This window comes from Macaca fascicularis, chromosome 20, assembly GCF_037993035.2.
Source record: "Macaca fascicularis isolate 582-1 chromosome 20, T2T-MFA8v1.1".
NCBI lineage: Eukaryota > Metazoa > Chordata > Mammalia > Primates > Cercopithecidae > Macaca > Macaca fascicularis.
The window spans coordinates 69382939-69409979 of NC_088394.1; the positions used below are offsets into that span (position 1 = coordinate 69382939).

At 46.4% G+C, this 27041-nt stretch overlaps 1 protein-coding gene across 1 annotated transcript in view; it reads left to right on the plus strand.

The window, feature by feature from the left end:
- Window positions 1–27041, plus strand: part of HYDIN (HYDIN axonemal central pair apparatus protein) — a 375746-nt gene that overhangs the window by 223958 nt on the left and 124747 nt on the right. Inside the window, exons 36-43 of the mRNA XM_015443164.3 lie at window positions 1654–1822; window positions 4378–4557; window positions 6525–6698; window positions 10888–11061; window positions 13804–14018; window positions 20108–20245; window positions 22205–22388; window positions 25253–25394. Of these exons, the coding sequence (XP_015298650.3) occupies window positions 1654–1822; window positions 4378–4557; window positions 6525–6698; window positions 10888–11061; window positions 13804–14018; window positions 20108–20245; window positions 22205–22388; window positions 25253–25394 (1376 nt within the window). The remainder of the gene's footprint in view (window positions 1–1653; window positions 1823–4377; window positions 4558–6524; window positions 6699–10887; window positions 11062–13803; window positions 14019–20107; window positions 20246–22204; window positions 22389–25252; window positions 25395–27041) is intronic.

The window sequence follows — 27041 nt, forward strand, 5'->3', positions numbered from 1 at the left end:
TTGCAGTCTGCTCCCAGAAGTTTTTCTCAGAATGGGGACCTGCCCCTATGGGGCAGATTCTTATGAGATCCTTAGTGGCTTCTGTTGGCACAGCACCTTCTGTTGAGAGTCAGGCTCCGTGGAAAGCACAATCTAAGACCTGAGGTTTGCATGTGGGAGGTTTCTTGGGGGCATTCTCAGGAACATCTGTGAAGAATAGGACAGCAGAGTTGGGTGGAGTGAGATGAACTGTGATGAGATGGCAACAGAGACTTCAGCTAATCGCATAGGAAGCTCTGGAGCTGGGTTGGCCCTTTGGAGTTGCCCCAGTTGCTGCTTGTTTGCCAGGCCTTTGTGCCCTGCATCAGCCAGTCTTTGGCATATTGCCTCCTTTGCCCACTGATTCTCTATGCCACCTGTATCCTTTATCACAGTTCCATAAATAAATGGGTCATTTCTGAGCTTTCTCTTCTATTTCATTGGTCAGTGTGTCTGTCCCAGCATCATTGCCACTCTGTCTATTACTACAGCTTCCTAATAAGACTTGTCATCTGGTAGGGCAATACCCTTCTTTTATTCCTTTTCATTAATACTTTAATTTTGCCCTTCCATGTAAATTTTAGAATTTACATGGATCTTATTTTACATGGAGCTTATTAGCAGTGGTGTTCAAATAACTAAAAATGGGGATCCTGAAGAAGGATTATCTAACAAAACAGATTTTTGATACCAATAAATCAGGTTGTAGAAGAAGTAAATGCTTTTTAAAACTTAATTTTACTATGTCTTATAAATACACTCTAGTATTGCCAGATTTAGGAGAAAAAAATACAGGCTGTCTAGTTAAATTTGAATTTCAGATAAATAACAAATTTTTTTAGTATGTCTCAAATATTACACAGGACATATTTATACTAAAAAGTTATTCCCCTGTCTCTACTAAAAATACAAAAGGAAATTAGCCGGGCGTGGTGGCAGACACCTGTAGTCCCAGCTACTCAGGAGGCTGAGGCAGGAGAATGACGTGAACCCAGGAGGCAGAGCTTGCAGTGAGCCGAGATCGGGCCACTGCACTCCAGCTTGGGCGACAGAGCAAGAGTCCATCTCCAAAAAAAGTAAAATTAAAAAAAAATAAATAAAAGTTATTCATTGTTTATCTGAAACTCAAATTTAACTAGGCATCTTGTATTTCACCTGGCAGCCCTAGTACACATTCACACACATGTGCACACGTGCACATACTTAATACTATTTTACCTCTTTTTTTCCCCGGATCCTCTATTTATGAGACCACACCCTTACTTAGTGTAAAATTGCTAACCACAATATTGTTTAAGAATGAATGTGTCACTCAAGGTAGATAATGGAGGTCTGAACTTTTGTCATGGGAAAAAAAAGGAAAAGAGTATATATTATTCTTAAAACAAGAAGAAAATTTATTTCCACATGTGAAATGCCTAGGCTGAAATGGAGCAAAGTAAAGATCCATGTATCCCCACAGGCTCAGAGCTCAGCCCTGCTTCCGAGACCTCTCCAAAGGGCCCCACTCTTTGAAATCCAGAAAGTATTTGTATAAGTCTCAGCCTCAGGCAGGAGCAGAAGTTTTACAAAATCAGTGACCTGCAGGGAGATTCCTAGTGAGACCAACAGGGTTCCCGTTCTCCCCTCGAGCAGATCTTGCGGAAGCTGAAGGGCTATGATTCCTACAACACCCTGCTGCTGCCTCCCCGCAACCCTGGGGAGAAGCTGCCCCCAGAACTGTACGAGTACTTTAAGGAGATGAAGAAGTCAAAAGAGGAGCAGATGAGGGCGAAATATCTGGAGAATCTGGCACAGGAGAATGGTGAGAACTCAACATGGAGAACCCCTGGCGCCAACCATTGCCTTCGCCCCCCTGAACTACCCCTGCCGTGGGACCAACCCATTTCTGAGTACCTGCCAGATGCCGGGCAGGCGCTGTCTGCCTTGTGTATTTTATTTCTAACCCTTACAAAATGGGTTGTGTTATCCCCATTTTATAGATGCATAGGCTGGAACACATTCTGCTGTCACTAGGGCCCAATTTGGGTAGTACAACCTAAAAACTGCTAATGCAGATGGAATAACACTTGCTGAATGCCATGTTGAGGGCTTTGCACGTACCGATGAGAAACTGAAGTGCGGGGAGGCCAGGTCCACAGTTTTAAGTGGCAGAATCAGGATTCCAGCCCAGGGCTCTCTGACTCCAGAGTCCATGATGGTAACCACTGCCTCCAATGGGTACACCTAGGTAAGGCAAAGTAATGTAGAAAGGTAGAAATTGGTGCCCTAAAAGCAGGGGGTGGGCATTCCCTCAAGCAAAAGACCAACCCCTCCATAGTCCTCAGGCCAAACTCCAATTGCAGAGCTGTCCTGTGCTCTCAGAATGGTGCCCTTTCTGGCCCACCACCCCTGAGTTATCCCATCATCTGCCCAGGGGCTCTTGTGTGCTTGTCCATAAAGGTTCCTCACTGACTTGTGGGACTGTGTGAGTTATGAGGATGCGTCTTCTCTTTGCTTCTCTGTAACCTCATCCTGGAAATGTACCCACCTTGTTCTTACTTGCTTTCATCTATGTAACAGTCATACATGTAATTATTTTCTTCACGCTCCCTCCACCATTAGCCAAGAAGTCCCTGTAAAGGCATTGATCAAATATTTCCCACGTGTAAAACCAGTGCATGGAACAGCAGTTGACCCAATAGTGCCCAAGAAATGGGTGCTGTGTGAGTGAATGCATTAATGGATTGAATGGAGTAATTTTTCCTGCCACTGGACCTGTCTCATTGTCCAGGAAATAGAAGCTAGTCAGAGACCACTAGTTTGGCTTAAAAGGAGAAGATGAGAGAAGGCAGCTGCCACCCACCCTGTCTCCTAGTCACGTTCCTTGAGTTTGCTAGGGCTGCCGTTGCAAATGCCAGGGACTGGGTGGCCTAATCAACAGAATTTTCTTTTCTCCCACATCTGGAGGCTAGAAGTCCAAGGCTGAGTGTCAGCAGGGTTGCTTTCTTCTGAATCCCTTCTTGCAGTTGGCTGTCTTCTCCCTGTGTCTTCGCCTGGTCTTCCTTCTGTGTGTGTCTGTGTCCTAATCTCCTCTCCCCATAAGGACACCAGTCCTACTGGATTAGGGCCCACCCATGTGACCACATCTTACCTTAATTACCTTTTCAAGGCCCTATCTCCAAATCAGTCACATTCTGAGATACTCGGGGGTTAGGACTTCCACATCTGAATTGGGAAGGGACACGATTAAGCCCATCACAAGGACCCACTGTGTTGCAAACACTGAAGTGCTGGGAAAAAAAATTAGTGAAAAAAGTGCTGGGAAAAAAAAATCAAAAATGCAATGAATCCCTGCCTTTGAGAGCTCACAGTCATGAAGAGAGTGCGAGGAGAGACACACCATCAGAGAGACTGCCCAGCAGCCCAAGGCAGGGGCGGCAAGGGCTGCAATGTACAAAGGACCTCCCAAAAGCAGAGAAGGCCTTGGTGCTCCCCTTGTCCTCACACACCATGATTGTGGGCTCACTTATCCATTTGGCCCAATGGAAGGCAGTCTAAGCCAGGATCAGTGGGTGCAGAGGGAACCCAGAAAGGCGCACGCCCTGCTTCTCACCGGTGCCTCTCTCTACTCGCTCTGCTCTCACGCTATAGATCGTCCTTCTCTGCCTCCCTTCCTTCCAGGGAAGGCCCGCAGCCCCAAGTCACACGGCCACCATTCACGAGAGAGCTGCAACCCCTCAGGCTCAATTTCTACCTGTGTGACAAAGAGAATGTCTTGCCCTGTAGTAGGGGGGGTCACCTCATACAGTCACAGCCCATTGCACCCCTGAAATGCTATAGAACACGGGCAATCAATGAGGAAGGTGTTGGGCCAATGAAAGGATAGCTGTCCCTAACGACACAGGAAATGGTCATGATAAATTAAAGGGGAAAGCAGGCTGCACATCAGTATGTACAATATAACCCCAAGCTTAGTTTCAAACAATTAAAAATTAAAAGTCTGAGAGGTTGCAACTCTCCTGTGCTGGTATGATAAAATTTAGTGCAATTTCTCTGTCACCGTTTCTTTGTCTATCTCCACCTCTTTTTGTAGCTGAATTCCATCATTTTTGACTCCTCTGAGTTTTCCACATTTTCTAAGCAAATGTATAATTTTAGTTCCTAAACAAATGTCAAAATGTAGAAACACTGTACACAGAGAGACAGAGGAATAGCCGACTGACTGCAGTTCTTGTTTATTTGGGTTGAATGGTCCAGGGTGATGGGAACCCATATGGTGAATCTCCTCTTCATCGTTTTTTTTTCTTTTCTGCCCCCATCTCCCTTGTCTCCCTCCCAACTCTTCCCCTGGTGTTTTCATCCTTTGCTCGTTGGCAGAAGAGGAAGATATGACCTCATCAGATCAGGGAACCTCTAATAGCACGAAGAGGACATCGCTGAGCCGAGGGATCTCTGTCACATCCAACCTGGAAGAGTGGCACGCCCTGTTGGTTGAGTCCAAAACCTATCTAGAGGAAGAGGAGGATGAGGAAAGCCTGGAAAAAATCATGTTCCAAAGTAACCGAGCATTTTAATGTTTTGATACTAGTTCTCTCCAAGCAGAAGTAGGAAGACAATATTCAGTACCTTGTCACTTTCTCCAAGCCTCCTAGTATGGCTCCTAGCCCATCTTGCCCTGCCCACCACAGCTGCCCTCTGGAGAAGCTCTGATCTGCTGCTCACACTAGGATACAAGCTTGAGAGTTGGCTGATGAGCTTAGCATACAATACATTCTTGTCACAGTAATTTGTGTTTCAAGTAGACTAAATGAAGGCCTGAATCTTTCATGCTAAGATTCCGGCAGACTGGGAGGTGTTTAGAGAAACATTATGGGGATGGGGGACATTCTCCCCAGTGTCCCCCCAGTTGGACCATTAGAGAGCTCTTCTCTTGACCTCCCGGCATTATGGGCCCATTTTCTGGCATTTATTTTCCCCAAGTTTTACAAGATGTTAGAACCATATTTAGAAAATTAGATTCTGTGAAACTGGGTTCATGGGGGCCGTTTGCTGGTCATTATAAACCATGACAAGGCATAAGCAACCGTGTCCTGTGCCCACCCCCAGAATAGGAATCATGGGCGAGGCTCAGGAGATCTTTAGGGAGTTAAGTCATCATTCATAGCCCTCATCAACCAGGTGAGTAAATTAAATCAGGAGCATGTAATGGCAAAACGGAGATTAAAGACAGAAATTCCTGGCTCCATGCCACATAATTAATCCACCCTGGCTATGTTGACGGGCCCCCAAGTGGCTCCTGGTCTCTCTCAGCAGCCTTCCCCACCCCATACACCCTGACTCTGCTCCCCATGCCTGGGCTCTTCCAGGGCTGACCCTGGACATCCCACAGAGAAGAAAGCACACTACAATGCTTAGGATGAAAAAACATGAAACCATAAATGCCCATTAGTAGGCAACTAGTGAAATTGTGACAAAGCCATACAGTGGGAGTTATTTAGCAGCTGTTTAAAAAGAGTGAGCTAGGCCGGGCGAGGGGGCTCACGCCTGTAATCCCAGCACTTTGGGAGGCCGAGGCACCTGGCAACAGAGCGAGATGCCATCTCAAAAAAAAAAAAAAAAAAAGAATGAGCTAGACCTGTGTTCAAGTAAATGAAAAGATGTCCAAGATGTATTATGTGAAAAGCAAGTTACAGAACAAAATTCAGAGTGTCATCCTAGTTTTGTTATTAAAACACTGTATTTGTGATGACTATATGTATCTGGCTGCACACTGCTCTACAAACTATTCATACACATAGGATCCTGCAACTTGCTTTTTTCTAGACGTTCCTCTAGGCCAATGCATTTGATAAATCAAGGTTTGGCAAACTTTTCCTATAAAAGGCCAGATAGTAAATATTTTGTAGTCTCCGCTGAAACTACTCAACCCTGCCTTTGGAGGGTGGCTATGATGACAAAGACAATATGTAATCAAAGGATGTGGCTATGTTCCAGTATGACTTTATTTACGAAAACAAGCAGCAGGACAGGTTTGGCCTGTGGGCTATAGTTGACTAGTCTCCGATACTGAAGTCATCATTTTAATAGCTACTGTGTATTGGTTCTATAATAGGAATTTGCTATCATTTATTCATCCATTTCCCTTAATGCTCCAGATTTCACTCGTTTCTAATATTTTGCCACTGTAAGCCATCCTGCTCTCCACACAAACGTCCTTTCTACTTTTCAGCAAGAGAGATTCCCCAAAATAGAAGTAGAGTCAAAAAATCTGTTTTTTTTTTATTTTAGTAGCTCTAAACAAATTATTAGCTATAAATGTTAGTAGCTATAAGCAAATTATTAGCCCAAAAGGGCCTTCTCGTATACTACAAGTGGGGACTGCTGCAATGTTTGCCATTAAAAAAAAAAAAAAACACAGCATTTAAAAAGAAATATCCATTCCCATTTCCATCAGTACCCATATAACTTCTGGCTGTGTAGCATGCATGCCATGTGTGCACACAGCATATATTTTAAATTTGCAGCTGACAAGCTTCAGAGCATTGACAGCCACTCCATGGAGGAAGTTGGAGAGGTGGAAAACAACCCAGTGAGCAAAGCAATCGCTCGCCACCTGGGCATTGACATTTCTGCAGAAGGCCGCCTGGCCAAGAACCGGAAAGGCATCGCCATTATCATTCACGGGACACCCTTGTCAGGTATGCACAAATTCTGAGGGGAGGTTAAGACCAGCGGTGCCATATCTTCTCTGTAAACTCTGCGGCTTCCAGAGTGGCAACATCAGCTGTGTGGTCATGGCAAAGACTAATGACTTTATTTGAGGAGCAGCATAGAGTAGCGATTACACATTTATAGCTGTGTGCCTTTGGGAAAATTAAGTTGTCTGTGCTCAGTTTCCTTGTCTGTAAAGTGGTGTTAACACTATCTATTTTATAGGGTAGTCATGAGAATATAATGAGAACATTTATATAAAATGCTTATCTCAATACTTGGCACATAGTAAATACTCAAACAAAAAGCTGCTGATGTTATCATTATTATTACTATGATGACTGGCACATAGTAAACACTCAAACAAAAAGCTGTTGGTGTTATCATTATTATTACTATGATGACTATTAGCATTCACAATTATAACAATATCTGCAGTGTGAATCCTCATTGAAAAGAAGCTTCCATCACGTGCTAAATATTCTCAATAAATATTTTCCTAACCATAAACCAGTCAAGGGGTGAGCCCTTGATAAAGAAAGGATTCTTGTTAAAGAATCCTTTATTATCTCCAAAATTACATATGCTAACTTCGCCATCAACCCAAAGGAGCAAAATCACCTACAATGGAAAAAAAAATCTTATTTGTATAGTAATTTGCAGTTGACAGAGCTCCTTCCCATCCATTTGTCTATTTAAACTTCAGAACCATTCAGAAAAGAGAATTTGACTTCCCCTAACTTATAGGAAGCCAAAGTTCAGAGAAATTCAAGGACGTCTGCCCAAGGCCACCCAGTTAGAAAGCGGCAGAGCGGAGGGATGTTGGGAGGATGCCCTGCCACCTCTCTTAGCTTCAGCTTACTTGACGAAGGGCTGTGAAATCTTGTTCTGACCCAATTACTATCACTCATACAGACAACATTTATGGAGGATTTTTGATGTTCTAATCACTGAGAGGCCCAGGAATCTTAAAATGTCACAATTCATTACCCCTTCCTTTGAAGAACCTTTCCTTGAAAAGTTGTAAACCAGGACCTAAAAAGTAGAAGGCCAGATCTGTGGGCAACAGGCAGAAATCAAACAAGCCAAGTAAGAACATAACTGGAAATGTTTTGAAGACCCCCCCCCCACACACACACACACACACACCTGCAGAGGCTCAGGCCATTTTCGGTTGCACTAAAAGGAATGACAGAAGGATGGTTGATGGACCCGCAGAAACCGCAGACAACTGGAGAGTTAACACCAAAAATGCACTGACCTGGAAAGAGCCACCAGCCCTGTCTAGTGGAGGCTCAGTCACTTTCCATCTGCAGGCGAAAAGCCTGTTAGAGTGTGAACTACAGTAATAACAAGCCTGGCATTTTTATGGAACTTTACAGCTTTCACAGAATCTTCATGAAGAACAGCTTAACAGTCTATGTCAAAATCAGACTGATCAGTGTAAGTTCTTTTGCCCCTTTTGTTTATGGTGAAGTTAGCACATATAACTTTTGAAGGCAATAAGAGACTCTTTTGTTTATAATCCATATACTTAAGGATTATCCCCAAACTGTTAAATTGCTGACCTCAGAGAGGGGATTAAGAAGGAGAGGGAAGACACCTCATTTGGAATGTATACATCTCTGAATTGTTTGAATTGTATTCTTTCCATAATTTAAAAACATTAAAATATTAGAGAAAAAAATCCAAGACATTAAATTATTTAAAAAGAGAAAGAAATATATGTGCAGACTCTGACCTGGCAATGTTACTTCTAAAAATTTCTTAGGAAAAATAATTAATGATGTGGACAAGATGAACTGCTTGAATGTTCACTGCAGCACTGTATGCTGTAATAGAAACTTGGGAGCAACTGTAACATTCAGTATGGGGGACTGGTTAATCAGGCCACAGTACATTTATATAGTGAATTTTATTGCCATTAAAAACAGCGTCTTGTACACCCATGTTCATAGCAGCATTAGTCACAATAGCCAAAAGGTGGAAACAATCCAAATGACCATCCGTGGCTGAATGGAAGAAACAAAATATGGTACGATGTGATGCTATTCAGCCTTAAAAAGGAAGGAAATGGACAGGGCGTGGTGGCTCACGCCTGTAACCCCAGCACTTTAGGAGGTCCAGGTGGGTGGATCATGAAGTCAGGAGTTCGAGACCAGCCTGGCCCCCATGGTGAAACCCCGTCTCTACTAAAAATACAAAAATTAGCCGGGTGTGGTCGCAGGCGCCTGTAATCCCAGCTACTCAGGAGACTGAGGCAGGAGAATCGTTTGAACCCAGGAGGCGGAGGTTGCAGTGAGCCGAGATCATGCCATTGCACTCCAGCCTGGGCTACAGGGCAAGACTCCATCTCAAAAAAAAAAAAAAAAGGAAGGAAATTCTGACATGTGCTACAACACGGAAGAACCTTGAGGACCTTATGCAAGGTGAAATAGGACAGTCACAAAAGGACAAACGCTGTATGACTCCGCTTAGATGAGGTACCCAGGCTGGCCAAATTCCTAGAGACAGAAAGAGAAGCAGAATGATGGTTTCCAAGGGGCTGGGAGGGTGGTGCGTATTGGGGAGTTACAGTTTAATGGGTACAGAGTTTCAGTTCGGGAAGATGACAGCGTTCTGGAGGTGGATGGAGGTGATGGGGGCACAGCAAAGTGAATGTACTTAGAACCACTAAACCGTATGCTTAGAAATGATTTAAGTTGTAGCTGTTATGTATATTTTACCACAGTAAAAACAGTGTCATGCAGTTGTATTGAATGAATGGAAAATTGTTCATGGTATATCATTTTACATGAGAAAGGGTGCCATACTCGTGGTGTGTAGTTTGTATTAGTGTCCCATTGCTAATATACCAAGTGACGACAAACTTCATGGCTTCACATAATGCAAATTTATACTGTCATAGGTCCGGAGGACAGAAGTCTAAAATGGGTGAGCAGGGCTGTGTTCCTTCTTGGAGGATCTGGGGGACAATCCGTTTCCTTGTCTCTTCTAGCTTCTAGAAATGTTGCTTGCATCCCTTGGTTCCTGGCCCCTTCCTCCTCCTTCCCAGCCATCAGCATAGCATCTCCCAGTCTCTCCTGCTGCTTCCATGGTCGATTGACCTGCTCTGACTCCAACCCTCTTGTTCTCCTCTCATGGGGACCCATGTGATTACATTGTGCCGAGTCGGATAATCCAGGCTAATCCCCCATATCAAGATCTGTAGATTAATCACATCTGCAAAGTCTCTTTTACCCTAAAAGATAATATGTTTGCAGGTTCCAGGAATTAGGATGTGGAAATCTTTGGAGGAGCCATTATTCAGCCTACCACATAACCTATTTCTTTTTTTATAAGAAATACAGTTACATGTGTACTTAGCAACCATAGGCTAACTGTACTATCCCTGAATGAGTAGATGATGGATTTTTTTTTCTTTTTTTGTCTGTTATATCTGAATTGTCAGCTTTTTTTTTTTTTTGAATGAAAGTACCTTGAAATGAGAAAAGAAATCAACACAAGTTATTCTTTAAAATAAAAAAGTCTTCCTGTTAGAATCAGAGACAGGAAGAACAACAAAGTATTTTAAAGATCATCTGATAGAACCTGTTTCTTAAACAGACTGGGTGCAGTGGCTCACACCTGTAATCCCAGCACTTTGGGAGGCCACGGCAGGCGGATCAGTTGAGGTTAGGAGTTCGAGACCAGCCTGGCCAACATGGTGAAACCCCGTCTCTACTAAAAATACAAAAAATTAGCCAGATATGGTGGTGGGCACCTGTAATCCCAGCTACTCGGGAGGCTGAGGAAGGAGAATCGCTTGAACCCGGGAGGTGGAGGTTGCAGTAAGCTTAGATCTCCCCACTGCACTCCAGCCTGAGCAACAGAGTGAGACTCCATCTCAAAAAAAAAGAAAAAAAGAATCTGTTTTTAAAACTGAGGGAAAACCCAGTGAGGATGCAGATTGCCACAGCATGCACGCATCGGTGGCAGGGTTAGAATCAGACCCACGGCCCTGACTCCAGGCTGAGGTCTTCCTTCTCTTTGCTGCTGACACCTCCAGCCACATGGGAAGGAGGCAGAGCACTCAGAGAGATCACTTTGCAGGGACCTCTGTTCTTGAGACCTTTTCTGTCTGGGACACTGAGCAAATGAGCACCATTAAATTCAACCCACTGGTCTTTTTGATAGGAAAGTCAGCCACCGCGGTCAGCATGGCCAAGTACTACAACGCGGCCTGCCTGAGCATCGACTCCATTGTGCTGGAAGCTGTGTCCGACAGCAACAACGTCCCAGGGATCCGGGCCCGTGAGCTCTGCATCAGGGCTGCCATAGAGCAGTCCATGAAGGAAGGAGAGGAGGCTGGTAAGAACCCATTCTCCCGGCTTTTTGTGGCCAAGTCACCAGCACCCCCACTGGCAACACCCATCTTCTCTGTGCCCCACTGAGCTCTCCTCCCACAGCCTGGTTGAAGTCTGCCCTACAGCATGCTGCCAACTTCATAGCCCAGAGGAGAATTCTCTTCACGAAGCATGCCCGGGTCTCCTGCCCTGCCCACTGCCAGCATGCTCTTGCCTCTGTAGGGACCAGGACAATGAATAAGACACAGCCCACACCTTTGGAAGTCTGACACCTGGAGGGGGTGGGGGAAGAAGCAGACTTGGGGTCAGTCAGAGCAAAGGAAAATAAATTTGCAACAGAAATACCAACTTCTGTGAAAGAGCAAGTTTGGGATGAATGGGTTCCAACAAGGGTGATTCGGGAAGTTTTCAAGGAAACAGGTTTGAAGAAGCAAGAGAATGTTAGTAGGCAAAGATGGGGACAAGGACATTCCAGAATGAAAAAGCAGGGAAGCTGATCATAAATTAGGGGTGGGAAAGCAGGTTGAAGCCAATCATTGTTGACCTTGAATGCCAAGATTAGGAATTTAAGTTTTATGTTCAAGGAAAAGAGCCATTGGGATAGTTTTCACACTATGGAGAAATGGTCAGAAAATCACTATAGGAAGGTAGCCCTTGACTATCATGTAAAGGAAGCGATAGTGAAGCTGCAGACAAATGGGCCTGGGCTGGCCAACCTGACAGCCACCTGCATGGTAGAGAATTGAAGGAGTAAGAAGGATTTAAGATGGCCACACCCAGATTCCAATCCCAGAAACCAGGAGAGAGTGATGTCATTTACCTAGATAGGGAACACAGGAGGAAGAGCAAGTTTGCCGGAGAAGAAAATAAATTGGGTTGGGTTTGGGGGAGGGGGGTTGTTTTCTTCCTTTCTATCTTTTTTTTTTTTTTTTTTTTTTTTTTAAGATAGGGTATCTCTCTGTCACCCAAGCTGGAGTACAGTGGTGCGATCATAGCTCACTGCAACCTCCTGGGCTCAAGCGATCCTCCCACATTAGCCTCCAGAGTAGCTGGGATTACAGGCATGCACTACTATGCCTGGCTAATTTTTAGGGTCTCACTATGTTGTCCAGGCTGGTCTCAAACTCCTGGCCTCAAGCAGTCCTCCCAAAGTGCTGGGGTTACAGGATTCAGCCACTGTGCCTGGCCTGAATTGAGTTTTGGAATCCCATAGCGGGGAGGCCTCATGTGGCCTTCCTACAAAAAGTTGAGAATTCTGGCTCCATCAGGTTATCTGAGGACCTTCAGAGCAGGCAAGCAGCTGCTCGATGGGAAAATATACTAAACACCAAGCAGAGTGCCTGCTCAGAGCGGAAGCATTCCTGTGTCAGTACCCATGGCATGACGTAATCCCAGAAATGCTTCCAGCCTGCTAGTTGATAAAACTGGCTGGGACTTTCAGGGTCGTCCCCTCCCCTCGATACCTCTGCATGGGACACTTAGGGAAATGGAAGATTCTTTGCTGGGAAGAGAAATAGCTCTTTAGTGAGAACCTCTGGCTATGCCCTAATGCTGATTCTCTTAAATTTTTTATTTCCTTTTCTGTGAAATAATCTACATTTCAGAGTGATCTGTGGAGCCATGTTTATGTCCTGTGCCTAAGGGTGAATTTGAGCTCCTGGTCTGAGAAAGGAACATCAAGCTAGAGACAGGGCTGGGAGAGTCTTTCTCCATGAAACCACTGGGGTAGATGAAGCAGCCAGAAAGGCCCAGCATGAGCCAGGAGGACTGGATAAGGCGGGTTAGGACCGTGGAGAACACCGACATTTCAGGAGAGGTCGTGGGGAAGCCGGGAAGGCAGAGACAGCAGAGCCAGGGTCATAGGGACTGTCAGGGAAGTCAAGGAAAGGGTCCCGGAGCCTTAGAAAAAGGAGAAGCGAGGAGGAGTTTCCCGTCCCTCAGAGCCCTGCTGGACGGGGAGCCTTCCTGCTGGCCTGATCTCACAGCCCACCTGTCTAGCTAACCTAATACTGATCTACCTCCTTTATTGTCCGCCCTCACCCCGTGTATGCCCTGGAGGCAGGGGCTTGTGTTAGTTTCCCCCACTGTAGCCCCAGCACCTGGAAGAATGCCTGGCATAGTTGACACATAATAAAGATTCATAAAGGATTCATTGAATCAATAAATGAACAGAATTAGAGACTGCTGGAAGCCCAAATAGAATAGGCCTAAGTACAGGGCAGCTGAATTTCCCAGTCAGGAGGTCCCTGGGGTCTTTGGATAGAGACCTTGCAATATAGGGGTTAGGCCCTCACATCTCCCCTGCATCTGCTGTCACTGTGGAGTCGGTAGGCTGGAACGAAGTGGTGGCAGTGAACCCGAACCTGCCTGTGCCATACAGTGGCCACTGGCCCTGGGGGCTGCTGAGCACGTACACTGGGTTGGTCCAAACAGAGGTGTGCGGTGAATGTACAGCTCCCACGGGAACCCTGAAGATGTGATATAAAGAAAAGACTTGGAAACAACACAGGAGCAATTTTTATACATTACATGTTAAAATGATCACATTTTGCATATATTGGGTTAAAATATGTCCCTAAAATTAATGTTTACGTTTTTAATGTGGCTACTAGAAATGTTTAAATTACATACGTATGTGGCTCACATTATATGTCTATTGGACAGAACGGACTTCAGGGTGCCATCCCCACTGTCATTTTTTGTGATTCTAACGTGATTTTAATAAAAGTTCACACTCTCCTTATAGCCCAGGAGGCTGCTGTGGGTCAAAACATCATAGGGCAAGGACGACTGAGCACTGAGACCTTGGGCAAGTTAACGTCAGAGATGACTCTGCTGGCCCCAGAAATTAAACCTGGAAAGAGTGTTCGTGGGAGCGTGGTCATGACCAAAAGCAAGGCGGACAGCCATGGCTCCGGGTCGCAGAAGCAGCATCACTCACACCAGTCTGAAACACCACAGGTACAAATCAGGGCTCTACTGCAAGAGGGCTGGGATCTTCCTCCTCCCCAGCATCCTGCAGCCAGGTCAGTGCCCTTCATCCTGCAGTGTTCCCACCAGGCCGGCCTGAGCGCTGTCCCTGTGCCCCTCCTTCTGAAAGGGGCATTCACCCAGCTGGTGCTCAGCAAACATCTTTTATGCTGTAGGCACTGGCGAAGTGCAAATAAAGAAAGCAGAATCCCTGCACTAAGAGTCTGATGAAGGAGATAACCACATGTACAAACATTTGCAATAAAGTGAAATTAGTTACAAAAGAAGTGTGAAAAGGGAATTAGGCTGAGCCACAGAAAATTGCCAAAATTCAATCCTTTTATAACTCCATAACAGCAATTTCCTATGGCTCAACCTAATTCTAAAGGAAGTTAAGGATGAAACCATTAATCTCAGTTGTGGGAGGGCTGCATGGGGAGTCCTGGAAAGTCAGAAAGAAGTCACAGCGTTTGAGCAATGTGCCAAGGAACTTAGCAGTTTCAGCCAACTGGCCGGTGCTACTGAAGCCAAAGACAGTGGGCGCAGTGAGTAATGAGTTGTAGGTGGAGAAGTGAAATCAAGTGAGTGTAGGATTTTATGATGTTTGAAAGTGAAGGGGAAAAAACGAAAGAGTAGTAGAGGGGCAAAGCCAGGGTCAGGAGAGTCCATTCTCAGAAAAGAAGTAGAAGCAGGTCTATAAAGAATGGAGCCTCTGGAGAAGTGTCATGTGACAATCCACTCAAGAGAGAATGAGATCCTGGGAGGCAGTAGGAAGGGCAGAATTCAGCACAATTAAGGGAGAAGAGAGCCGGCTTCCTTTGGGGTCAGTAAAGGGTAAAAAACAGACACAGCTAAGGGTGGGAGAAGCCGAGTGGAGAATGGAGGTTGGAAAAGGCCTTGTTGAATGGCACTGTGATGCATATAGGAGGCATGGTCTTTTGAGGGAAGCAGCGAGGAGGCTGGGGCTGCAGAGCATGCTCAAGGGGAGTGACAGAGCACTGCTTCCACTATGGTGAATAGAAGCAGAAGTTGGTGATGGATAAGGAATAAATAGTTGGGAATGATAATGGCCCAACCAAGACTGGAAACTATAACTTCACAATTGTGAAGCTTTTCTCTCTCTCTCTCTCTCTCTCTCTCTCTCTCTCTCTCTCTTTCTCTAGAGTCAGGGTCTCACTCTGTCACCCAGGCTGGAGTACAGTGACACAATCTTGGTTCACTGTGGCCTTGAACTCCTGGGCTCAAGCAATCCTTCCACCTCCGCCTCCCAAGTAGCTGGGACCACAGGCATGTCCCACCATGCCTGGCTAATATTTTAAATTTTTGTAGGGATGAGATCTTGCTGTGTTGCCCAGGCTGGTCTTGAACTCTTGACCTCAAGCAGTCCTCCTGGCTCTGCCTCCCAAAGCACTAGGATTACAGGCATGAACCACCACACCTGGCAAGATTTCTCTAAGTGGACCTGGCAGCTCCCATTCAGGAGTGGAGAGAGAGAAATGCCACCCTTGAGGAGAGGGGGTGTGCTCTTAGAACTAGGGGGCAAGAGAGCTGAGGGTGCCATCAGTATAGGAAGCCCAGCCTCAGTAGAGAAGGAATTAAGAAGGAACATAGAATGGGAGAAACAGGAAGGGTTAGGGGTGGATCTCGTTACAGCCTGAGAGTGCTATAGGGACAGTCGGGGAGGTGGATGGAGCAGAAGTGAAAGTCCTGGTAGAAGAGGAGGCCTATCCACTGGGAAGAGCAGATGGATGGGGAAGAGTTGTAGGTCTTCATGGGAAATGAGACCTGTGAATTGGATAGAGCAGGTGGGTGGAATAAAGATGTAGGTCCTTAGGCTGGGTGCAGTGGCTCACACATGTAATCCCAGCACTTTGGGAGGCTGAGGTGGGTGGATCACTTGAGGCCAGGAGTTCAAGGCCAGCCTAGCCAACATAATGAAACCCCGTCTCTACTAAAAATACAAAAAAAAAAAAGTAGTAATAACTTAGCTGGGCATAGTGGTGCACACCTGTAATCCTAGCTTCTCGAGAGGCTGAAGCACGAGAATCACTTGAGCCCAGAAGGCGGAGGTTGCAGTGAGCCAAGATGGCGCCACTGCACTCCAGCCTTGGCAACAGAATAAGACTCTGTCTCAAAAAAAAAGTACATAAAAAATAAAATTAAAGATATAGATTCTTGTAGGAGAGGAGGCCCACATGTTAGATCAGGTAAGAGGATGGAGCAGAGGCAAAAGTCTTTAAGGGAGAGGAGACCTGAAGGTTGGATGGAACAGCCCACAGGGCTGAACTTGTGCCAGGTGATATCTTATTGTCACTTCAGTCTTATGTTTTTCTCACACCATGAAAACAGAAGCCATTGATTCATTGTCTTCTGGAGCACTATCCTTTTCACCCTCTTTTCCAGGATCCAGTAGAGTGTTCTTTACCCAGATGTTTATGGATGAACTAAAACTCATTTCTCTGTTACCATATAGGGTGTTATCAAGAGTCATTTCCTTTGGTTTTGTTTTGTCCATCTGGACAGGGAAGTAAAGCTTTTTAGAATTCTTCAAAGGCAGTAGAACACCCCAATTCTGACTCCAAACTCCTTTCAGTAATGAAACTTAAAGATCACAGTAGAAATCAGCTCACAGACCCCACATGTGGTGCCTGCACTGCCCAGTGTGACAGGACTCAAATGATCTGGACAACAGAGTCCCCCTGTGAAAGCACTTACCCAGGGAGATGGCGATTGGTCTTCTTAAAGCTCTCATAAAGCATGAATTTTCCAATGACTGATATTTCAGTCATGTTGCAAATGGGAAAACATGTGTAAATATATTATATAATGAAGATGTGGCCCATAAGCTCATTTATTTATAAATCACCTCTATCCAGGAAAGCACCGGTAAGAAATCCTGATCTTTTGAATGATATTTAATCCAACGCTCTCGCTTCTCAATTTCATGGCCTCCTCAGCTACTCACCTCCCTGACCACATCCTAGACATTGTTCATCACTACCCATAAACTCCAAGATCTCTGTGTCACAGTCCTGCTTTCCCACAGCTTTCTTCTCGCTTTCCAGATGACTAACTCTGGTAAACACCTGGCCCCATCGAAACCTCCAGTCCTCATCCTCACTACCTATCACCCACCTCATGCCCTCTTTACCCAGTCTGGATGCCATGGTCTGCCACCATAGCACCCCCTTGCAACTTGCCCTTCACCACACTCTCAAGCAAAGCTTCAGCCCTGGCAAACCTAATCCCCCACCTACTCCATGCACACCAGCTGAGCATAGCTGGGGAAGATTCTCACCTCTCCTGCAGGATCTTAATTTAAATTTAAGACCACAGGTCTCTGGTGGACCCTCTGGTCTGGCTCAGCCTTCCATCTATTCAAGATGACCGCTTTATTGCTCTCATCACTCTCCTAGCCTCCAAAATATTTTCCTCTTCCTCATTGTCAGCCAATGATCCCTCTTCTGATTTCAGCGAGAAAGCTGCAGCAATCAGAAGACAATGACCTCATCTTCTGGCCACCAACTCTTCCAGCAGCCTTCGTCCACACATGGGGCTGTGCCTTCCCGACAGCTGAGTGTCTGCCCTGCCTTCACCCAGGGCCGATCCCTGCACATGGGCACCTGGCCCCACCCCTTCTCTTATCCAAGGGCTAAATTCCTGCAGTTGTCTCCTGTCTCCCATTTTCTCCCTACTCTACTCCCGTCAGCATCTATGCATGCTGTATTATTATTCCCATCATTAAAAATGCTTTCCCATGACCCCACATCCCCCTCCACCTATTACCTCCTCTCTTAGCTCCCCTCCTCTGCTGTTCCTCCAAAGAACTGCCGCATTGCCTGCCTCCCCATCCTCACACCCTCCCCCATCCTCTCTTTCACTGCTTCCGTTGGGTCCTTTGTCCCCACCGTTCCACAGCTGCTCTTCTCAAGGTCCTTGGCAGTCTTCACCTGGACAAATCCAGAGGTCAGTTTTCTGTCTTCATCTCACATGACTTCTTGGCAGCTGATCGCCCCCCATCTTGGAAACACTTTCTTCATGTGGCTTTCCCTCCTCCACCTTCCCTTCTACCTCATTAGCAACTCCTTCCTCTACTTTCCCAGCTTCTCAATCTCCAAATTCCTGGTCATTGGAGTAGCCTAGGACCAAGTCTTCTACTACTACTTTTTGTTACCTGCATTGTCTTTGCAGGCGATCTCAGTCAGTTGCATTACTTAAATATTTAAATACCTTTAACATGTTTGTGACTCTCGAAATTCTATTGCCAGCTCGAATTTCTTCCCAAGTGCAGGTTCATGTATCCACATTCATTTTCAATCTCTCTCGAAGGGCTTAGAGGCATCTCAAAATGTTTATATCCAAAAAGTGATTCTTGCTTCCACTGCTCCCCAAAAATTGTTCTTCTCCCAGTCTTTCCTTTCTCAATAAATAATTTCACCGTTTTCCAGCTTGCTAAGGTCAAAACTCAAGGAATCATTTTTTGATGCCTCTTTCTTTACGTTCCGTCTGAAGTCCTACTGGCCCTACTTCCAAAACGCATCCTGTATGAGCCGCTTCTTGCCACCACCATTTTCGTCTCGTCTCCACCACCATCCTCATCCCTGTTGCCATCGTCTCCTGTCCTGACCACAGTGACGTCCTCCTGTGACTCATGTCACCTCATGTGATGGGTAAGGTGGTCTTTTAAAAATAAAAATCAGGCTGGGTGCAGTGGCTCATGCCTGTAATCCCAGCACTTTGGGAGACCAAGGGAGGCAGATCACCTGAGGTCAGGAGTTCGAGACCAGCCTGGCCAACATGGCAAAACCCCGTCTCTACTAAAAATACAAAAATTAGCCAGGCGTGGTGGTGCACGCCTGTAATTCCAGCTACTTGGGAGGCTGAGGCAGGAGAATCACTTAAACCCGAGAGGTGGAGGTTGCTGTGAGCTGAGGTGGCACCATTGCACTCCAGCCTGGGTGACAGAGACTCCATCTCGAAAATAAAATAAAATAAACATAAATATAAATCAGAATATTTGTCTGCTGAAACACACCAACTTCCCATAATACTTGGAATAAAATACCATGGTCTACAAGGCCCTGCATATTCTGGTCCTGGCGGTGTGGTGTCTTTTTTTTTTTTTTTTTTTTTTGAGGCAGAGTCTCACTTTATTGCCCAGGCTGGAGTGCAGTGGTGCGGTCTTGGCTCACTGCAAGCTCCACCTCCTGGGTTCACACCATTCTCCTGCCTCAGCCTCCCGAGTAGCTGGGACTATAGGCGCCCGCCACCACGCCTGGCTAATTTTTTTGTATTTTTAGTAGAGACAGGGTTTCACCGTGTTAGCCAGGATGGTCTCGATCTCCTGACCTTGTGATCTGCCCTCCTCGGCCTCCCAAAGTGCTGGGATTACAGGTGTGAGCCACCACGCCCGGCCTTTGTGGTATCTTTAACCTGAAGCCTGCCATCTTCCCCATTGCTCACTCAGTTCCAGCCCCACTGGGCTCTGTTTCCCCCCCAGATTCCCCAAGCACACTCGCGTTGAAAGTGCTTGCTGTCCCCTCCCAGAAAGGCTCTGCTCCCAAGATCTTGTCTCATTCTTTCACATAACCCGGGTAACATGAGCATCCTCTCTACAGAGTCATTCCCCAACCCTGTTATGGTTCCTTATTACCTGGTTATTTCCTTCCTAGCACTCATCACTCTCTGAAATTGTATTGATTTGTGGAGGAAAGTGGCCTTTTCTGTCTCTTCCATTGGAATGAAAGGGCCCCAGGGGCAGCACTGTTGTTTGTTGTTATATCCCTAGTACCTAAGCGTGCCTGGTGCAAGATGGGTACTCAGTGAATAACTGTCGAATGAATGAAAAGCTGCATGCAGTTCAGTACACAAACAACGTACCTTCCACACTGTTGCCACTTGAAACTTACAGCGGTTCTTTAAGGTAGACAGGATCCTTCCATTTTATAATGCAATTCCGATTGTACAGATGAGGAAATGAGAGATTATGTGATCTTCCCAAGGTCCTGTGGCTGGTAAGTGTAGGCGTTGTTGAGATACAAGGCCGGATTCTAACTCCTGATCCTTCTCCCACTCAACAGATTTCCTCCAGCCCTCTCCTGCCGGGACCTACCCACCGCCGGCTCAGTGTCAGTCCCAGTGTCGGAGGGGAGACCGGGCTGATGAGCTGTGTGCTCCCGGATGAACTTCTCGTGCAGATCTTGGCCGAGCGGATACAGGTGGGTCCATGCCGCCTGCACAGAGCTGCAGGGCTTGGCGCTCACACACCATCCCCGCACACCGGACAGAGGTTCTGGGCCATCAGCCACCACGGCAGCTCTCTGACAGCTCTTGTCAGTCCCTGGCCCTGGCTCAGTCTGCAGCCTGAGGCCATTCACCTTCTTAAAGGACCAGAGAGGAGAAGACTACACAAACACTTTTTAATGACCAGAAGCAGAGCGATGTGTTAAAACTTACAATGTGGAGCCATTCTGAAAGTGCGAATTTGGAGCTATGTTAATTGCTTCCAAAACACATTTTCAGTGTTACTAAGTGAAAAGGAAGTAACTGGGAAACAGTGGTTAAAACATAGTAACATTCTATGTAAATATTTATAAATGTATACTACACACATAGTAAAAACTTAAAATACATGTTAACTGGTTATCTTTGGGTAGCAGGATTATAGAATTTTAGTCTTCTTTATACATTTCTGAATTATTTTACAGTAACATATTGCTTTTAAAGTCAGAGAAACAGTAACACTCTTTTCCAAGTTTTAAATTTTTTCCGTAAGAATTCTACAGTTAAAGACAAGAAAATAAGATCAGCAGGATTGAGGAGGGTATCACTGAAGCCTGTTTCTGCTCATGGTTTGCAGACACAGCTACATTGCTTACCAGGTCCTGGAGCTGGGTGTTTGCTTTGTGTCTTCAACTAGGGCCACAATATTAACTGCACATTTAAATACAACAAAATTAACTTGAGGTTCCCAGAAGGGGAGGAATATCATCACAAGAAAGTTTTTATGTGAAGATTTGCACTGCTGCTACATTAAAGGCACATCACTCTCAACTGATTTGAACAAGGTGTTCCCATAAGCGTGCCAATGTTTCAGATACCCAGAGTAAAGGCTGAGAAACGCTGGTAAGGCCCCACAGTCAGCCGGTGGAGCTGTGCTACTCAAAGTGCTGGTCTGTGATGACACATGGAGCTTACAGGGCTTCTTTCATCCACAAAGTCTTGCTACAAAGTTTAGCCGCAGAGAAGGAATGATGTAGCCATGGTACTTGTTCAGTTGCCAGCTGAACCAAATAGTGTGTTTAGTGATATAGGTCATTTACATTCTGACACAAGCTTCTTGTGTCATCGAAAACCTAATGCTCATTCATTGGTGGCTGGTCTACGGCTACACTCTGAGTAACACTGAGTAAGGCAGAGGCTGTTCTCCAATGGTTACTGTTACCAAAATCATTACACTCCAAGGCAGTAAGACCACTAAGAAAAATACAAAAGGCCCATCCGCTGCTGCCCCTGCTGCCTGTGACTCTGTGCTTGGGAACATCTTTCCCTTTTCATCTCATTTTTGTGTACCTCATGGATCTTCACAGACCGGCCCTTTAACATTTTTGTTTGTTCATTTATTTCTACAGACAGAATAAACCCTTTACTCTACAAGTAGGTACAATAAAAACCATCCTGCTGGGCACAGTGGCTCACACCTGTAATTCCAGCACTTTGGGAGGCCGAAGCAGGTGGATCACCTGAGGTCAGGAGTTCGAGACCAGCCTGGTCAACATGGTGAAACCCCGTCTCTACTAAAAATACAAAAATTAGCCGGGCATGGTGGTGGGCACCTGTAATCCCAGCTACTTGGGAGGCTGAGGCAGGAGAATCATCTGAACCCAGGAGGCAGAGGTTGCAGTGAGCCAAGATTGTGCCACTGCACTCTAGCCTGGGCGCTGGAGTGACCGAGGGAGACTGTGTCTCAAAAAAAAAAAAAAAAAGACTGACTGATTAAACACTTTTATTCTTCTCTTTTATTTTATGATAGCACCTTGGATTTAGCAAGCAGAAAGGCATGGTGCTTGCATCGGGGCCAAGTAGGTCTGCAGAACCCTTTGCAGCCCCCGTAAAAGCATAAACAGAACAAATGAGGTTGTGGCCATAGTAACTGTCTTTGCTGTCTCTGGTTTCAGCTGAGTGACTGCTACCGAGGAGTGGTGTTTGATGGCCTCGACACTCTCTTTGCTCGGAATGCCGCGGCTGCCCTCCTCTGCCTGCTGAAGGCCATTGGCAGCCGGGAGCATATATACGTTCTCAACATGGCCCAGGATTATGCAGCCATGAAGGCCCAGGAGAAAGCCAAAAAGGAGCAAGAAGGCAAGGCCTCCCACCTTCCCATTGGGCTTAAATGAAACTTTGACATTTGCTATTCCATTGGCGCCTCACCTCTGCCCTGTAAGGTGGCCAGGAGTTTGTATTTCTGCTTTGCTGGGAGGGAACTGGGACTCATGTGGCTAGTTGGGAGGTTCTGTGATGAACACTCTGCTGACAGCAGGTGCATTCCTGCTTCCCTCCCATCACACTGTACCCCTCCATGGTTTCTGCAATTACAGCCATTACAGATCCTGACTGAAGCAACTGATTTCCTTGTTGGTTTTGTTTAAGCCAACTGTGCATTTCTTATAAAACTCACGGTGCTTTTACACCTTAGCCTGCTGCACACCAGGCACTGTAGCAGACATTTTGTATACTTTGGGGCATTTAATCCTCACAATTACCCTGTGAATCTTGTCCCCATTTTATAGAAAAGGAGAATATAGCTCAGAGATAGCAAAAGTCTTGTGTCAAATCACATTGCCAATTAGTAGGAGAACCGGGTCCTTTTAATTCTAAACCCGTTGCTTTTCCTATCATTATACCAATGGCCTGGGAAAAAATTTAATAAGCGAAAGATTTGCTTGAAAGATAGGTACACACGCATACAAGTAATGTTAGCTTAAGTTCCCAATGTAGTCAGAAGCAGCTCCAGCAAATCTTGGTCCCCCAGGGCAGGGGTTGAGGGACAGAGGTGGGTGGCGCTGTCCACGGGAGTCAGAGCCCCACCTCCTGGGAGCCTCAGCTCCAGCCACACAACTGCCCTTCCTTACTCGGGCTTGCTGCTCCCTTCTAGCACAATCTACTCAATTCATAATGCTTTTCCAATTAAGGAAATACTTACAAACACTGAGCTGTCTCAGTCCTTGAACAGAACTCAAAGTCAGCTTCCTTATAGTCTCATCCTGAGAAAAATCTGGAGCAGTGACCAGGCATCCTTCAGCAGTCATCCAGCCTCCAGCTGCACAGTTTTCCAGAAAGCTCATTTCTCCATACTGATCCACTTGAAAATAATTACCACTTTTCCTTTTCCCACTTATCTTCAGAATGAAATTTCTCCCAGTTAAATTGTGGGCTCCTGTCCCCTAAATCATCTGAATTGAAATGTCCTAATATGGCATACGGTCACACTATTAATACATTAAAATCTCATGCTTATTGAACATCTATGAACACACCAGGCACTGGGGAAAGCACTTTACATGATAGCTTATTTCATCTCTACAACGGCCCTATGTTACTATTCTTATCTGTGATTATCCCTTGATAAGTGGCAGGGAAGAAACTCAAATGCAGGTGTCTGAGTCCACAGCTCAAACTTGCAAGGATGATGGTGAGAATGCTGTGCTAGGGAGGTGTGAGGAAGAAGCTGGTGCCTTTGTCCTAAGTGTCAATCACATGCCTGGACCTGGAATCTGTAGGGCCACAAAGGGGATTCCCCTTGGTGTGCAAATGGCCCTGTCACCATGAGCCCATTAGTGGCATATGCTCATAATGAGTCAAGTCAGTGGGTGGTATATGAGTCTTCTATCATAGTTGTGACAAATGATCGCTGTCTGAGTCTGTTCAGACTGCCATAACAAAATTTCATAGATTGGGTCGCTTATCAACAGCAGACATTTATTTCTCACAGTTCTGGAGGCTGGCAAGTCCAAGATCAAGGCACCAACAGAAACAGTGTCTGGCGAGGTCACCTTCTGGTCACAGAAAGCATCTCACTAAGTCCTGAAACAAGCTCCCTCAGGCCTCTTATAAGGCCACTAATCCCAGCCATGAGGACTCTATTCTTGTGACCTAGTCACGTCCCTAAGGCCCTTCTTAATACCATCTCCTTGGGGAATTCAGTTTCAACATGGGAATTTCAAGGGGACACAAACATTTACACCATAGCAACCACAAACTTGGTTACTTAACACAACACAGAAATTTATTGTCTTACACTTCCGGGGTCAGAAGTCCTAACATCTTTCCCTGCCACTTATTAAGGGATAATCACAGATAAGAATGATAACTCCTCCCTTATAGGGCTATTGTGGAGATTAAATAAGCGATCATGTAAAGTGCCTTCCCCAGTGCCCAGCATGTTCATACATGTTCAACAAACATGAGATTTTAATATAATAGTAGTATGACTGTATGCTATCTTAGGACATTTCAAATGCAGATGATTTAGGGGAGAAGAGCCCACAATTTAACCAGGAGAAATTTCATTCCAAAGATCATGGGGAAAATGAGAAGTGGTAATTATTTTCAAGTGGATCATTATGGAGAAATGAACTTTCTGGAAAACTAGGCAGCTGGAGGCTGGATGACTGCTGAGGGATGCCTGGTCATTGCTCCAGATTTTTCTCAGCAGGGCCACATTCCTTTTTTGGCTGTCGGGTAGCCCCTTTTTCTTGTCTTTTCTGGCTTCTAGAGGCCTCCTGCACTCCTTGGCTCCTGGCCCCTTCCTTGCAGCCCTCTGACCCCTGCTCCTACTATCACATCATCACCATCTCTGACTGACTCTCCTGCCTCCCTCGAAAGGACCCTTATAATTAGACTGGGCCCCCCAAGATAATCGGCCCACCTCAAGATCCTTAATTTAATCACATCTGCAGAGTCTCTCTGCTATGGAAGACAACACAGTCACAGGTTCTGAGTAATCTGATATGGGCATCTTTGGGGGCCACTGTTCAGCCACCTGCAGACAGAACCCAAATGTGGAAGTGCTTTCATGAAGGGACCCCACACCCCCGCAACCAGGGAGGAGGCAGACCAGGCGCCACACCAGCTGCCCCACACTAAGACCCTCCTTCACCTGCTTAGGCTGCTAGCGAGAGTGGGAAGGACTTTTCCTCACCTTCCCGTCTCTGTGGTCCTCACAGAACGCAAGCACAAGGAAGCTCTTGAGAAAGAGAAGGAGCGTCTCCAAAACATGGATGAGGAAGAATATGATGCCCTGACCGAGGAGGAGAAACTCACATTCAATCAGGGGATTCAGCAGGCGCTCCGGGAGCGGAAGAAGAGGTCAGGGCCAAGGGCTGGCCAGAGCAGAAGCCATTCCCCCGGGACCGTCCCCACAGAGTGACCAGGACTGGGGTGTGAGCCCAAGCCATCTTCCAGGGGGGAAGCAGTAGCTGCAGAAAGCCCTGGAAGGTGACCTGCAAGGAGCAGAAAGACACATCCCGCCCATCCAGGGTGCTGGTTGCTGTACCATTCAGGGTTTCTCCCACTGTCCTTACTTCCCACTGGAGGGCATTTGAGACCAGGCTGTAATGTCACGGGCGGCCCTGAGAGAGGGGCCACTGGCCTTTGCGCTGCCCTGGGGCCCCTGCTGACCCTCCTGACCAGCGCCCCCAGGTGTGGATTATCGGCCTCTGTGCTCTCTGCCTCGGTGCTTCAGTGTCCACAGCTGGTGATCCAGGGTCCACTCTCCTGACCTGGGCATAGTGACTGCTCCCCAAATCTCAGCCCTTCCTCCCCCTGCCTGGGTCCCCTTCTTGGCCTTGGGTGGTGCCGCCCATTCCCCGAGGTCTAACTGCCATGGGAGAGATCCTCGGCCTGGGCAGATCCTCGATCCTGGGACCGTGGGCAGGCTCACAAGCCAACACCCTCAGCCACTTTCTGTACCCCTCACTGGGAACCACACAGAAACCACTCGATCCCCGCATGCCTCCTAGTGCCCAGGATACTTAGGACTATCTCAGAGGGACGGGGACAGTGGATCATGTGTCCTTTCTGCCCTCAGATCTTCAAAGATTGCAGGGATGGGGTGGGGGGTAGTGGTTCTATTGCCTACCTCCTCCCTAGGATTTCAGGCACTGGAGGTACAGAGCCTAGATACCCACCTACTATTTACCCACTTCTCTCCTCTCCTCCAGCTCCACACTTCTCCCACTGACCTGAAACAGCTTTTGCCCTCCCTGCCCCTACAGTACGTCCTAATCTTTTTTTTTTTTTTTTTGAGATGGACTCTCGCTCTGTCATCCAGGCTGGAGTGCCTCCATCACACCTCAAGTGGCGCAATCTCAGTTCACTGCAACCTCCACCTCCTGGGTTCAAGCAATTCTCCTGCCTCACACCACCATGCCCGGCTAATTTTGTTGTATTTTTTGTAAAGACAGGTTTTCGTCATGTTGGCCAGGCTGGTCTCAAACTCCTGGGCTCAAGTGATCCGCCTGCTTCAACCTCCCAATGTGCTGATATTACAGGCGTGAGCCACAGCGCCCAGCCGGGTGTGCCCTAATCTTTCTGCAGCATGGTCCACTATAGAAATGCCCAGTCCTCCAGACTTACAGAAAGCCTTGCTTTGAGACTTTAGAAAAAACTCCTCTTTTTCACCAGGGCTGTTGCTTTCAGACATTCATCTCATAGTAGACCTGGAAAATGCAAATTTGAGTCTCAAAGTGCAGCAACAATTTGTTTGTGTCACACCACACACACACACACACACCACATGAAGTAAATAAGTTTGCTTCAGTGGGCAGAGAGCCATGGCAACCGGAAACAATTAGGAATTCCTGGATGAAAACAGCTGGGTTAACTATTTTCAGAAGTGCTATTCCCTCACTTGTTTGTGCTTGGTGCTTGGCTTTGGTCCACTCTCTGCTGTTAGCAGAAGGGGCAGGAGCAGCTGAATGACAGCAGAAAGAGAAGAGGGTGGAGGAGGGGAAC